The 16,354-nt window shown below is 31.7% G+C and overlaps 2 protein-coding genes across 2 annotated transcripts; both read right to left on the bottom strand.

The window, feature by feature from the left end:
* Positions 1 to 579: 579 nt before the first annotated feature.
* Positions 580 to 5,407, bottom strand: LOC139862888 (homeobox-leucine zipper protein MERISTEM L1-like). The gene is made up of 11 exons (XM_071851518.1): positions 5,134 to 5,407; positions 4,907 to 5,024; positions 4,259 to 4,447; positions 3,725 to 4,168; positions 3,040 to 3,141; positions 2,734 to 2,934; positions 2,413 to 2,587; positions 1,913 to 2,184; positions 1,688 to 1,783; positions 1,052 to 1,423; positions 580 to 921 (listed from the first exon to the last, which is right to left on the bottom strand). Exons 1-10 carry the CDS (start codon positions 5,355 to 5,357, stop codon positions 1,064 to 1,066), a joined length of 2,181 nt encoding a protein of 726 aa, XP_071707619.1. The 5' UTR covers positions 5,358 to 5,407; the 3' UTR covers positions 580 to 921; positions 1,052 to 1,063.
* Positions 5,408 to 12,321: 6,914 nt separating this feature from the next.
* Positions 12,322 to 13,702, bottom strand: LOC139862311 (probable dolichyl-diphosphooligosaccharide--protein glycosyltransferase subunit 3B). Its single transcript, XM_071850888.1, has one exon. The coding sequence runs from the start codon at positions 13,569 to 13,571 to the stop codon at positions 12,543 to 12,545; it is 1,029 nt and encodes a 342-aa protein (XP_071706989.1). The 5' UTR covers positions 13,572 to 13,702; the 3' UTR covers positions 12,322 to 12,542.
* Positions 13,703 to 16,354: the final 2,652 nt, after the last annotated feature.

Raw genomic sequence — 16,354 nt, 5'->3', positions numbered from 1 at the left:
ATGGGTTGATGGGGGTATGTAAAAAGGTGTGTAAATTTTGTGGTTCGCAGAAAAAACTAAGCTATAAAAGCCCGGAAGTTTAGAGCTAATATGATACGGAGTATCATTAGTTCATATGAGCTCTTCATAAATTTAGAAACACAATTAGGTAGTTAATACCAACTTACTTTTTTACATATATATTGTTAGGCCTGATTTGAAGATTCAAAATGGAACCTTTCCTTTGGTATTGAACATTGTGACGTGTGAAATCTGCATCCAAAAAATAGGGGGTAGCTAACATTTAATTCTTAGCCCATAAACTTGACCATCTCCCTTTTTAATCAAGCTTATATTTCATGATATTATATGGAATTCTTAAGAAGTCACATATTTAATGTGTTTACCAACTCTGTACACATTGAAATTGAGGTTCTTTTTAGGTTTCTGATATGTACATAGCTAACAACAGAACGAAAACAGATCGAATTGATTAACTACATTGCACAGAAACAATACGAAGGAAGATATATTAATTAAAACTAAAGATTAAATTGTTTGTTACTGTTACAACTTCGATTAAGGAGTAAGGACTTTGAGACTAGAAACAAAAACAATACGATGAGAAATTAATTGAAATTAAAGATCAAATTGTTTGTTACAATTGAGACTAGAAACTAATACTACTACAAAACACAATACATTTAAATTAAATGTCTAACAAAGAAAGGATAAAGGGAAGTTTTAATTGCCACAAAAGTCGAATTTTCATCTCTATTTTTCAATACAACCAAAGTCAATGCCCAAACCTACAACCCTTGATGAATGTTGACAATCCTTTGTTGCTTTAGTTTCATTACATTTAGACAAAGTCACCACGCTTCAAGGATCGTTTTTAGGAGTGTTCTTGACTTCTTCATTCCCACTTTCATTAAACGTTCCCTGCAACAGACCATCATTGTGCATTAACAAGTTGTACTGTACGATGTGAAGCAGTGCTTTGGTGTATTTTTTTTTATAAAAAAAATACATCACTACACTAAAGTTAAAGAAAGATAAATGACCAACATACCCATAAGTTTGTTTATGGAGAAGTTACAGCAGCTTTGATCCGTTCAACTGTGCACTTAATAAGATTATTAACCGTTGCCACCGATCCAATTGATAATTTGGCTGTTGGAACCGAATCTACTAAAATCTGAAACGCCACCGTGAGTAACGATCCACCGTTTCCAACCTCGTTGATTCCTCCGTGTTGTTGTCCTGGTCCATCAGGAAGTATAGCAAAACCGGACGGTAATAACGCAACATAATCTGGATCACCGCCACCTAACACCACATTCATCGCTACAATATCGACGGGAGCATATATAACGTACGACCCTGTAGAATCAGTTGAACTCTCTTGTAGTATGAGCATGTTGCTTTGGCTCGAATTCGCACTCTGCATATTTACAAATCAAATGTCACTGAATATGTTAAATAAATATACAGTTAATAGACATGGAGAGACCAATGTGCTCTGCGAAAATGTTAGGCCTAAGTTATTATACTTATTTAATCATTAACATGTACAAACAAACAGTTCAACATTATTTGTAATTCAGATGTAACAAACAAACCCACTGAATGTTTAACAATGTTGAATAGTTCAGTATTAGTGCTTAACCATTAAATTAAGTAAACGCACCCTTAGCTCGAAACTTACATTAACACGTAGAAGAGAGACACAGTTTCCTGGATCACGACCGTTGGCAATGTGTGCCATTTCTTGAACAAGTCCACCGTTTGAAAGGATGTCCCACTGGATACATACAATATTGAATCGATTAATTAAAAAAGGTATTTTTTTTAAATTCAAATTTTATTTTGTAAGGGTAAAAATCAGTTACATTCTTAAATACATCGATTTAAACTTGTGTTTAAAAGTTACCTCGCTTCTAGAGTTCTCATCGCGCAGGAAATCAAAAACACGTTTTGGTTCAATTGGTATCCAGAATGAAGTTGCAGCACTCAACACTATACCCGGAGGTCTACCTGGATCATCCATACTTTTTCGCGTCATAACCCGAACATCATCGGCCCCACTACCAGACAAAGTTGTCCACGTGTGAGCAGTTGATGCTCCCACACCGCTACAAAAACTCAAAACCATTCTTTCTGCAAGCTTCAACATACTCTTTCTTCCTTCTGGAGTAGTTATAACTGACACAAACAAAACCATTGTAATCAAATAACATATTTCATCATACATGCATATATATTAATAAATATATTTTGGATTTGGCTAACGATAGCCTGTAGGACTATCGTTAACACGCTTAAACGCTTGTATATAGCAGTTGGTTATTGTGACAGTTATCTAATATTACATGTGTTTTAAGCATGTTAACGACAGTGATTATTTATAATATTATGATGATTCTTAATTACCTCCAACATCTCCACCAGGAATGTTGTTAGCCATTGCGCTTGCTAGGCGTTCACATTGCCTATCTAAAGTTGCGACCCATCTTTTCGCCCCAAACGCTAGACCAGAGTTCACCAATAACTTATATATATTGTGAACCGCTCGATCGTCGACTTCAACATGTTCTACCCATGTGACCTAAAATAAAAAAAAAAAATAAAAAAAAAAAAAAAAAAAATTCATAAACCAATTATCCTTGCTCTTTTATCTTAAACTGATTTTTGTCCTTTATACATACTTAAAAATAAAAATTCTCTTTATTGTGCAGAACTGTAGTACTGTACCTTTGAATATCCATTTGGTAGTTCTTGAATCAAGCAACCAGAAGGCCTTCTTCTACATTTTGCAACCGAAGAAGGATATAAAATGTCCAACGATACATCAACTACAGCCCAAGTACCGTCGATATGTTGCTTACAGTATCTAACAAAGTAGTTTTCTCGTGTCGGAACAAGTGGTGATGGAACCTGATACTCGGCTGTCATCTGATTAAAAAAAAAAAACCTCAGTGTATTTGAATATAAAAAACTAGAATTTCGGTTACCTTGTAATGAGTTTTAATTTAATGGTTTAATTCCTTGCTTAATTACCACTTGCAGAGCTCCATTGTAATTTCCTGCAACTCCTGTTGAAAGCACTTCCAAGGTCATTGCTCTTGAAACAATACCAGAAAACACATTTGACCATTGATTCTGAAACAAATGAAAATTTCAGATAATGAGTTCTTAATTAATTAAAATCATATCTAAATAAATACAACAACAACAACAACAACAACAACAAAACCCAATAACACATAAGTGGTGGTGTATGGGGAGGTGAGATGTAGACAATCCTTCCCCTATCCGAGAATAAAAACAAGTCATTTATCCACCCAGAGTGACAACACTCTCAAAAGTAGAGAAAGTCATCTCTCTCTATTTGACGGATAGAGAGATTGCTTCCGAGTGGACCTCCACCAATAAGTAGGAATTTTTTTTTTTTAAATAAAATTGGGACGCCATGAAAATGGTAAATCAAATTTCCATAGGTTTTAAATCCTGCCTGAAATTTAATTTAGGCTTTAAGAGTCAGTCAAGTCGCCAATAAATCGACGCTTGCTGTCGACTCAATAACTTGAGCCGTAAATAATGTTTTTTTTTTTTTTTTTAGGATTTCGCTAACGAGAGCCCCTAGGCTGTCGTTAACACGGTACAATTCATTAACTTTCGTCATGAAAGTGACATGGTGCTGTCGTTAACAAAATCTTTTTTTTATAAAATAAAAAAAATATACCACATCCATTAGAATTTCAACAAGAGTGATATGATTCATGATGACAACTGCAGACTCCCTTGAAACCTCTGATATTAATCCCATTGGTTTTGGCCCAATCCCTTGTGAAAACGTCCTCATGTACTCGTCTTCATTTAAGGTCTCGGTTGAGTTATCAGAGCTTGGGACCCACAAGGGCTCACCAGCTTGAGCCATTCTTACTAGCTCCTCCATTGCTGCAACCGCTAGCTCGATTATAACTGGCTTGTCAGCTTCAGTTGGACCTGATACTGACCGAAGTAGATCATTTGTTCCAAACATGTCTCCTACCATCCCTTGTTGTGAACTAAAACTAGACACACCTAAGTCAAGCGAGCGCGTTGGTCCGTGAGTCGACATATTTGGGTTATAACTCAAAATTGGTTTGCCAACATACTTTGCAGCTATCCCAGATATCCTATCAATCTTCATTTTTCGAAGAAAAAAAAAATCAATATATCATGTCAGAAACAAATAACTTAAAATATATGATATTTATGGGTGAAGTTGATTTGCCTCTTCGCGCAAACGTGCGTTTTCTATCCTCAAATGTTGTTCATCAAATGACATTTCTCCGATAGCAGCGGGACCACCACAGTTGGGACAAGTAGCGTTAGCAAGTGCTTCTTTGTAACGTATGTTTTCTGACAGAAGCTTTTCATTTTCGTTCCTCAAATGTGTGTTATCATGGCGTTCGTGTTGAGCCTAATCAATGAAACAAAAAACTGCTTTTATCGTCGCGATTCAATTAATATGTTACTACAACATACCGCTAGTTGTATACGTAGTATAATATTTTGAAACTAATTTCCTTCACAAGAATATCTAAGGTAACATTTTTTTGGGACAACAAACAGATACAACCTTTTTGTCCACGAGACTCGAATTTACAACCTCATGGTTAATGAGCTACCTTGATACTGTTAGACCGGAATTGGTTAAGGTAATATTAATATTTAATATTAATATTAATAATCAATTTCCTTCACAAGAATATCTAAGGTAACATTTTTTTGGGACAACAAACAGATACAACCTTTTTGTCCACGAGACTCGAATTTACAACCTCATGGTTAATGAGCTACCTTGATACTGTTAGACCGGAATTGGTTAAGGTAATATTAATATTTAATATTAATATTAATAATCAAAATAATCAATTACCTTCATTTGAGTGCGTTTATTTTGGAACCAAAACTTTACTTGCAAAGGTTCCAATGATAATCTTCTTCCAAGTTCCTTTCTTTGCTTATCATCTGGATGTGGGCATTCTTTAAAAAACCTAAAAAAATATTAAGGAAATAACTTCAACTTGATATTTTAGTACCACATAAAATGTGAACAAGTAATATAAAAATGAAATGAACTAGGGTTAGTGAACAATAACATACGATTCCATTTCTTGAATTTGATATTGAGTGTGACGATGATATCGTTTCTTTTTGTTGGGACGTTGATTAGGATCTTGATCATCACCCGATAATGGAGGTTCCATAATATCGGTACCGGATTTACTCTCATAGTCATCAAGCTCATTTTCTGAAGTTTTATTATCATTATGGCTAATATCAAGTATATGATGATGATGACTTTCAAACATATTTGGGTGAAACATGATCTTGTCTTAATTGATCACTTAATTCTATCAATCAAAAAGAGCTATACTTGATGTGCAATTCCTACAATAATTTATAAGAAAAAAATAGTACACATTAAATACACAGAAAACAAATAAGAGAATTATAGATAGATTACATATTACATAAGATATATACATAAGAAAAATAATTAAAATGAATTTAATGAAGGTACGTTAACAGATCTACAGTTTTTTGTGAGAAAAAAAAGTCAACTTTTAAAGCATATAAAGGAGAAACCAGTCTTCTCTCTCTCTTTAGAAAATTATTTTAAACTTTGAAATATAATTCTCATTTAGCTTATCGAAACAGATTATCATTGAAAATAATTTATTAAAAACAAGTCAACGAAGTTTCATCAGCAGATCTCCAAATTTAAATGTTGATGATTAAACAAAACCAAAAGAGAAAAAGGGATGTTTAATGATGAATATTTTCATGGATGTATGATCATATAAGAAAATATTATTCTTCACCTTCACAAACCCTAGCAAGAAATAAAAATATTAAAGAAAACACTCAAGTTTCTTTTGGTTTTTGGTACAGTTTTTGTTAAATCCACTGACTTAAATAAAGTCTCAATAAGAAGAAAAAAATTAAGGACAAATGAACAAATTCATACAGTTTTTTGAAATTTTTAGTAAGTTACATCAAAACTCCAATATCATCTCTCTTTCCTTGTATTCTATACATATACCAAATTAGAGTAATTGTAGCCCAAAAAATATTCATTTCGCACATAAATTTCTTATAACACCAAAACAAGCTAGTAGTAGTTAGTTTAAAAGTCAAAAGGCGTGGTACACATACATTATATATAGTAAACTTACTGGCTTTGTTTACAGAACTAACTGAAAACCAGTTTTGAGAGGTTTTTGATATGGAGGTTTTTAATAATTAGTTGATATGATGATGATGAAATACCTTTTTTTTTAATAGAATATAAGAAGAATGAAGAGAGAAGGAAACTGAAGAGAAGATGATGAAGCAATAGAAAGAGAAAGAGAGGAACAGGTGAGAGTTAATGAGAGCAGAGAGTATTGAGAGGATGCAAATGCATTAATTATGGAAGATTGAATTGAATTCAAGTTTTTATTGCTTTTTTTTAATGCAATCTCTTTTGATGTTCAACTTTCCATCACACTACACACACACACACAATAGCTATATGTGTGTAAATTTGTTTGTATGGCGGTGAGATTATAAACAGTTTTCACTTCCTGTCACGTAGATTCAAATAATTAAAAACTCGTTTAGTAGGAGAAACCAATTGTTTATGAGATTTTGTTGAAAAACTGTGTGTACTTTTAAATTAGATTAACACAGCGGATAGTTAAAATAATAATCAATTATTATTTTATAAACCATTTACAAAATTAAATATTAATATATTTAAATTTAATAAAACATGCACATGATTAACGATCCCAAAGATCCAGTTACACCATAATAATTGTCATGAATATTAAATCATAAGATGAGTTAACGATATACCTTTCTTGAAAAAGCTGATGAACGGAGAGAAACTTACGATCAAAGAGTATGATCGTCTCTTTGGATAGTCCACACTACACTTCAAACAATGCCAATGGATGCTAGTCCAAACCCAATTAACAAATTAATCAACCCTTGATTAATTGTGAAAACAATTAAAATGATAATACTCCGTATATAATTATGTCCTTGATTTCAAACAGAACCAGTGGTGGACAATTTGGTTGTAATAAGCATGAGACTTTTAGTTGTTGTGTAATACCAAAAAATTGTGTGAAAAATGAGTACCGAGAGTTGATATTTAATCCTTTTTTTCATATTACTATTAATATTAAAATGCCTTTTATGATTTTTGTCTGTTTTCTTGAGCAATCACACAAGTAGACTTTTTAAAATTTGATATCAATCCAAATCTTTACAAATCTACTTTTAAGATTTGATATTAATCCAAATATTATTTTGCGTTTGATTTGGTTTTAAAAAGTCGTATTTCTCAAATACTTTAGGGTTATGTTATGTAACTTATAATTAATAATTTCTATTATGTCGCTTTCATGTGAATAGTAAATTAATTAATTTCATTTACTATTCATATGAATAGTAAATAAATTAATTTCGATTTACTATTTTGTTGCTTGAGTAATATATACATCATATATATATATATTTTATTTGACGTCTCGGTGTATATGTGTGTGACCCCGAAGGCTCAAATAAAGTTGATCATATAGTTATATGTTGTATCTTGCACATTAATCCTACAGATTTATACAAAAGTTTGTAGTTATTAACTGTTATGCATGTTATATATTGTTTTAAAGTTGAAAAAAAATGTATCAAGCTAGTCGTAATTACGAGTGAAAGTTCTTTTATTTATGAACAATTTAAATAGTTAATCAGTAATTGAATCTATATATATGTTGCCTTTACATGCATATACGGTATGACATTGATTAAATACGTTTTTTCATTTTACATTTTGAGAAGAATAACATTTTTTCAAGTCAAAGAAAATTACTTTCGATTAGAGAGTCAATGTGCTCGTTCATAAGAGTTTTCTCGTTTATCCAAAAAAAGTCAAAAAAATATTATGAAGCTAGGTTATTAATTAAGACGTTCAAAAACAGAAAACTATTGTATTTATATTTAACATTTAACATGTGATATATAATAATGAACTTATTTGTGGATATAATAAGAAATATGTTATGTAAGGCTAATGATTATACGAGTAGTTAAGATTCCATAAAACATTTAACTAAATTGAACAAATACACAGATATGTTTCAATTACACTTGAAGTAATCTTTTCTCTAACAAAATGTAATTCTACTTCAAAATATTTAATTGTTTCATGAAAAACATAATTTTTAGTAATTTGTAAAGCAGACTTGCTATCACGAAAGACTTTAAGAGGTAAAACAGTTTTAATACTTAGATCTGTAAGAATTTTTAAAATCCATATAATTTCACAAGTTACAGAAGCAATAGCTCTGTATTCTGCTTCTGCAGATGATCTTGACATGGTAGATTGTTTCTTACTTTTCCAAGAGATTAAAGAACTTCCAAGATAAACACATAAACCAGTAACAGACTTTCTTTCCATACTTGACTTAGCATAATCAGAATCAACATAAGCAGAGATAGAAAAATTATCACCTTTAGAAATTGTGATACGAGTTGCAGGTGAACCCTTTAAATATCTTAAGACTCTAAAAACACTTTTCAAATGAGAATTCAAAGGAGCATGCATATGTTGACTTAAGCAATGAACAGCATAAGTAATATCAGGTCTAGTCAAAGTGAGATATATCAATTTACCAACTAATCTTTGATATATATCAGTTAAAGGTAAGTCAGTCAAAGAGTGATCACTAATATTAGCCATAACAACTCCTGATATAATAGGTGTAATTGCAGGTTTACTACGTAGTATACCAAATTCTGATATAACTTCAAGGCAATATTTTTTTGAGACAAAACAAAACACTTATTCTTCTTCAAGCGATTCAATTTCAAAAGAATATTTAAGCTTACCTAAGTCTTTAACTTTAAACTTTGTTTTCAAAAAAGACTTACAATTTTCAATTCAATTTCAAAAGAATATTTAAGCTTACCTAAGTCTTTAACTTTAAACTTTGTTTTCAAAAAAGACTTGCAATTTTCAACATCTTCTGAACTATTTCCAATAATAATAATAATATCATCAACATACACAAGTAAATACAAACATTCATTATCATTGTATTTAGTAAACAAAGAATAATCACTAACAGTTTGTTTAAAACCATATTCATATAATGCATCACAGAATTTTTCATTCCACTTTAGGTGCTTGTTTTAAACCAGAATTTTTAGTTTTGATTTAATTAAATCTTGTGTTTTTTTAATAATAAACTTTTTTTTTTTCTTTCTAAAATTGTAATTGTAATTCTGTTAATAGAAATTGAAAATCTAAAAAAAATATTGGGTCCCATAAGAATTCATTTCTTCAATCTTTTTATGACAACGTTCTTTTCTTTATAAGAAAGTGATGTCATGACATTTACCTGGTATTTCATACTCTTTAAAGTACGAATATTACTTAACTAGTGACAAATAACCAACTTATATCAAAGTGTAATAAAAAAATGTGTTGAAAAATCAGAACATCTACCCTGTTAAGAAAAGTTATTATAAACTTCCAGCATGCAATGGTAGAACTTCAACTTATATTTTTAAGGATGAAATAAAAAAAAATTATATTAGGGGAAGTCAAGTGTAAATAATGAAGAAAATCAAATAATAAGTGCAAATTATGAAGGAAAAAAAAAAAAAAAAACAGATGTTAAAGTGTAAGTACTAAAAATTTATGGGGCGGACACCACTTCCCTCATTAAGATAGGTCCTCACATGCCAGCATGACAAACGCGTTGATAAATAACTTTGGAATTGTCGCATATAATTTTTCGGTTTTTGATTCTTTATTTGGGTACCAAAAGTTAAATATTGATCGATGTGAACCATTTCAGAAAATATTTTTTACTTTCCAGCCAACAAAATGTAGGTGTATATTTATGGAATTTGTGAAATGTTTGTTAATGTTCATTATTTCAAAGTATTTATAGAAGAGAGTACAGTATCATACAACGGGATCAAAGGTTGATATGTGAGCGAATTAATAAATTTTGAAGTCGTAAATTCACATCTAATCAAAGACAAATTACAATATATTTGTAGAGCTTCAAATGGAAAAATAAAAATCAAAAGGTCTTAAAAAAAATGGTGTGTTAGAATCTTCCGGTTACGTTGAACGAAATTCAAGTTTAAGGTTCGACTGATTTGCGAAACGTTACAAATCTAAGAAAATTGATTGGCAAAATTGGCTTCTTAATCCGCAAATTTTCATCTTGTAATACTAAATTAGGCGCTAATTGTTTAGGATACTATCTTAGCATCTTACTTGGACTAGTTCGTGATTGATCAGTCTTCGATGATTGTGCGTTTTTTGGGGTTTCTAAAATGTAGTCACCAACCACCCACCCCACCCCAACTCCTCCACCCACTGTACCTATGTGAAGTGTTGTGATGTTAATATACATTCTGCTTTTCCAAAAAAAAAAAAAAATATATCTGTGCAGCTTGTATATATAAATATAAACTATAGTCTATATATGTATTAAATTACAGTACAGTTTTATAAAGAACGGTATATCGCAATATGTACTCTAAAAATGTATTTATTACCATATATACAAATGATGATTAACTTGGTTAGTGTTCATGAGGTTACATTGTTGAACATCATTTACCGATAAGCCCCTAAAAAGTAAATAGCAGATATTAACGAATCAACCAACCAGTTTGCTTAGAATTATAGAGATAACTACGAAATTCTTAGCTTATACCTCTCTTCATTGGTAGCAATTGTTATTGAACTAGTAAAATGGGCCCGCGCGATGCCGCGGGGCCTTTCGGGTTGCGTATTCATAGTTAACGGAGCGTTATGTATTTACAGAAGTAAAAACGTTTTGCTACGGGTGTTTTTAGATACACGTAGTTAGTACCTAGGTGTGTATATGTATTGAATATATCCTAGGTATTTTGCGTTTTTTTTTAGAAGTGTCCGTTTCGCATATAGTTAGTCCCATTGTGTTCGTAAGATTTTTTTGAGTTGAACGGTGGGTTCGAAAAAATTTAACGCGAGGCGAACGGAAAGATATGTCCCGTTGAAAATATGGATGAAGTTTGGTTAAGATTTTTATATCAAAATCGGTCAATGTCAGTCAAACTTAGTCAAAGTTTGTCAAATGTCCAACTAGTCCCTGACTTTACCGACTAATCCTCACAAGGTCCCAACCAACTAGCCCTGACTAGCAATTTTGAGATCATATATCAAAGACAATAATGAACTTTCATTGTGTAATACTTAAAAACCAGAGACCTTGGAGCATATATCCAATATCAATAAAACAGATGGTCAGATGCTCAAATCATTCAGGAAGAAGAACTTGGGTGTTTGATAATTTCAGTTGCACAGATAAAAGACCCCTGCCATTGCCAATCAAGATTTATCAAACTGGTGGTTTTCTATTTCATTAGCCCGACTAGACAGTATATTTGTTTCCATAAAAGGTAGAAGGTTTTCCCTGTTCGGGCTACCCGGGAGGACGAGTAATCCGACCTCATACTCTCATGTATGCAGCCGAGCATGATTACTACTTGGATATTTCCAACCCTGGCCAATCACAAAATATTCATCCAAGACAGAATTCGATCCCGAGACCTCTTGCAAGGAATTCAGGGCCCCAACCACTAGGCTATCTTGTAGGCTATCTTGTGATGGTTAGTATATTTGGTTCAATATCATAACTTAAAACATTAGTAGGTCAGCATTTCTACTGCAAGTTTCAACAATCTAGTCATAAACTCAGAGCTGATAAACGAAAAAGATTAACTAAATCACCAAGATTATCCGACAGTGCTGAAGCTAGAACCACCAAAATACACAATCAATCAAACCATATGCAAAATCCTATCCGTTCATTCAAGCGGGTACCCAATAATTATAAGACATCTATGGAACCTCAAGTAAGACGTTGCTGGAAACTGATTGAACATTTCCTCCTTTGCCACACTAATATAATTATTAATAGTTACAGCGTACCTTTAATGGTGACACATTTAGATGAGACGGAAGAATATAGTAGTTTAGGGACGCTCTGCTTAATGTTAAACAACTTTCAATACTAATGATTCTACATATACTCACCACAAATAAAATTTCACCTCTAGAGTAATCTTACAGCATGTTCTACAATTGAGTGGGAACAGTAACTTATCCAAGATTTTTGACTAGCATATTCACAATTATAGCAAATTCTTTTCCCAAAAGTTTCACTAAAGGACCATGTATGCAAAAGTACTACTAATATTAAATACATTATACCATTATGAGTATAACCAGCAAGTGAGTAAATTCTAAAACCAGAAAAACATATAATTCATTCTATGATGAGTTGATCGGTTGATCCATGAAACGAAAAACAAGAATTCATTGAAAGCAGCATACTTCTTTAATCCTAATGTTTTGAAGCAATAATAAGTATAACAGCACAGTTAAGCATATCAAGCCCATGACTATCAAATACATTAAAAAAGCTACAACGAACCAAGTATCATCGATTGCTTCACCAGCTCGAAGGCAAATAAGCATGAACAGCATACCCAGTCTTCCAATTATCCAAGTACACAACTTTCCTCACAGCCCAAACCGAAACAACCATGGCTATAATCATAATAATCCTCTGAGCAGTCGTATTCTTCACCCTAACCAAAACGTGAGTAACAAATGCCAGCAACAATCCGACAATCGTATACAAAAACCCTATGGCAAACCCCTCAGCTCCCAATTGCATTCCAGACCCTTGGTAAAAGTATACCAGCTTACTTGGATCATTTCTATCGGATATAAACATCGGCATTTTACGAATTATATTATGCATAGTACCCGAAACGCTAAAAAAGTAAACAAAAACCGAAGCCGAAAGCCAAAACCTCTTATGATGAAACAATGTTTCACCAGCTAATAACTTCTTAAACATAAACGGTAACGATATTAAAAAGGCAGCAATTATAAACCCTAACTGCATTTTCGAAACAATCGGTGGACGATGAATATGACCTATCGAAAGCCTCGTTTTCGATTCGATAAACTCCGACATTGATTCGGCTAACCGCGAGAAGTCTCCGGCGTCCATCGCGATCGAATCTGATTTCAAATTGACAGCATCTGGTGGTAGCAAACGGATGTGAGGTACTGCAGCAACGGCGAATTGAGCGAATGATTGTTGCGATTCGCCGAATTCGATATCGCAGAAGAAGAGTTTAGAGAGTGTGGAAGGTGAATTTTGGTTGTTTATAGTGAAGGAATCTGATAAGATATTGAATTCGGATTTGAGTGATTTGAGATGCAGTTCGGATTTATCGTGTAGTTGAATTGCATCGAAGAAGATAACTATGGAAAAGGAACGGGGTTTGGTGGTGACGATACGACGGAGGAGGTTGTCGTTTAGGTGGATGACGGAGGAGGGAGAACGTGATTGGATTGATTTGAGTTCCATGAGTAGACCTGAATCATCGGCGGTGGCGGTGATGATTCCGGCGAGAAATGGTGTGATTGAAAGTAAGAGGAGTATGATTAGAGGTGAAATCGCCATTGCGAGATCTAGTGAGACGGTGTTGTTAGGGTTTCGTCTGTTTCGTTGAAATCAGGGTAGAAGAGAAGACGATGACTGGAGTTGACTATGACTTGGGGTATGCATCACTCCAACCAATGGAATACTGCCATGTCAGCCTCGTTCAGTTACAAAAATAGGAGTAGGAGGTAGCTTTTGTTTAAATAATTCTAATATATAAATTTCTAAAATGAGTAAAAAAAAATTATAAGCTATTGATAACATTAAAATAACTAATTATTTTTAATAAAAATCTTAATATATTAATTGTATAACATAGTGTTTTTATCATACTCCATTAACCTTTAAAATCTCATATTTATCCATATTATCAAATGTGCTCATTTTAAAGACTAAAACTAAATAATAATTATCAAATGAACCCATTTTAAACATTAAATATATACCCTTTTTTAAAAATCATTAAAAAATAGTCTACTAATTTGCATGCGAATGGATACGCTTTCATGGAATACTACGATTCCTGTTTATGCTCGAGTAGTGAAATGGATAAAGTATTTCAATTTTCAAGAAAGTAAAAAATAAGAACACGATTACATTGAATTCTTTAATTCCGGGTTTTACCCATAACGGGTTGTACCTATATGCATTCAAGTTTTTCTTTATGAAAATAGAAAATGCTACTGTAATAAACCTTATGAATCTACTATGCTACAGTTTGTTGCAAAAACATGTGTATAGTAGGGACATGTTAGCCCTGTGTTGATTTTGTCAACCCATCCAGCAGTCCCCGGTAGTCCACTGGAGTCTGGCGAAACACCATCATCCATTTTCTCATAGCCTGCCAGGCCCGAGATTCGAACCTGCATTGTTATTGTTGCAATCTTCGCATGCGTAGGACCAAGGGATCATTTGGGCCCGGTAAGAATGGTTTTTGATCCAATTATTTAAAAAATCATCAACTAGTGGGAATCGAACTCTCACCTCCCCTAAGGAAAAGTGAGTCATTCACCACTAGGCTATTGATCCATTCTTCACTATGCTACAGTTGTAAGTTTGTGTTCAAATCTAGCAAGTTACAAACAGTAAAAGCAAATTAATTAACAAAGTAAAACCTGATATTCAACTTGCTTGTTAAAATCAAATTACTAGATTTCTATTTTAATGATTTTATTGAATATTGAGCATATATGATAAATTTAAGTACTTAAAATGAGATGTACGATATTATTATATTTAAGTGAGTAAATATATTATTTTAAAAGTTAAGAGAAGTATAATTGATAAAAACTCTATAATATTTGAAGCATTATGTACAACCTTATAATAAAACACCACATGACTATATGTACAATATTTGAAGCATTATGTACAACCTTATGGTAAAACACCACATAACTATATGTACAATATTTGAAACATTATATACAAACTTATGCTAAAACACACCTTCATGACTATATGTACAAACTTTTAAACAAATTGTACAATCTTTTACACAACACCCAACGATGTACAAACTTTGAAACATATTGTTAAACTTTCATATAATAATTATATTATATTTATAGTTGTTTTTAAAAAAAAATAAAGAGGCATTTGTTATTACTAATAATTATTATTAAAAAGATAAATAGTTAATTTCAAAGCAAACATTATTATTATTATATTATTATTCAAATATGATTTACGAGATTAATTAAGTTACATATGTAATCGAAATACATGTCTCAATAAAATGTTGTAATTTAGCTTTTATGACAAGAAAAATAATAATTGTGATGAAAATTTGAAGAAAGCGGTGGGAGGATAAATGTAGTTCATTTATTCTGACCAAGTTAAGTATATCAATATGTTTGTAAAAACAACGACAAGTTTTTTAGTCGAAATCTGTGGTTTTACGGGTCATTTTTCTAAATGACTTTAGCATGTACGGTTCACTTAATACCTAAAACATATTATTAAACTATTTTGTTTAAACAAACGCGTGGTTCTATAGGTCATTTCACTAGTAAATTACTATAATTATAAAAATAAAAAAAATATTACTACTTGGGGAAAAAAATAAATATCATTATATTTTCAAAAACATAAAATTAAAGACGATAATTTTTTTTAAGGTATAAATGGATAGAATATTAAAAAATCTGATGAACCATCATCCGAAAATCCACCTATCAGCTTAGGGTGTGTTTGAATGACAAGTTTATTGGAGCTTATGAAAGCTTAGTCTTATTTTTTTTTTTTGTTTATAAGCTTCAACCATAAGCTTTGTTTGGCATACTAAAAAAAAAAAAAAACTTATTAATAGCTTATTAAAACCATAAGTTTTAATTTTTTAAGCTACTTGAAGTAGCTTATGAAAAAGGGATGTGATACTCACACAATCATTTTTTATTCATACACACTTTTTAGCACAAAATTTACAGTTATATCCCTAAGTTTATTTAAGGAGTTGAACCTCCATTATTATAAATTAAGGGTATAATAGTAAGTTTGTGTGTATTGATCAATTCCTGGTATGTAAGTATCATCTCCCTATGAAAAAAGTAGAGCTTAAGAAACATTAAATTACTAGAAAGCTCTCTAATATATTATTTTATAAATATATATTATGTTCTTTCATGTCATTTCATAGTAATAAGCTTTTGTAACACCGTACTTTTTACATACACATTTTTTTTGAACACTCACAGCGGAAGACTTTAAAGTTTACACATCATATATTACTACATAGTAATATGATTACAAGAAATCACAGGTGTTACGTTATTAATACAAATCAGTTGACCATATAGATTATT

The sequence above is a fragment of the Rutidosis leptorrhynchoides genome, chromosome 8 (assembly GCF_046630445.1).
Source record: "Rutidosis leptorrhynchoides isolate AG116_Rl617_1_P2 chromosome 8, CSIRO_AGI_Rlap_v1, whole genome shotgun sequence".
In the NCBI taxonomy this organism is placed as follows: Eukaryota; Viridiplantae; Streptophyta; class Magnoliopsida; order Asterales; family Asteraceae; genus Rutidosis; species Rutidosis leptorrhynchoides.
Note: the sequence above shows the minus strand (reverse complement) of the source record. Positions and strands in the feature narration are given on the sequence as shown.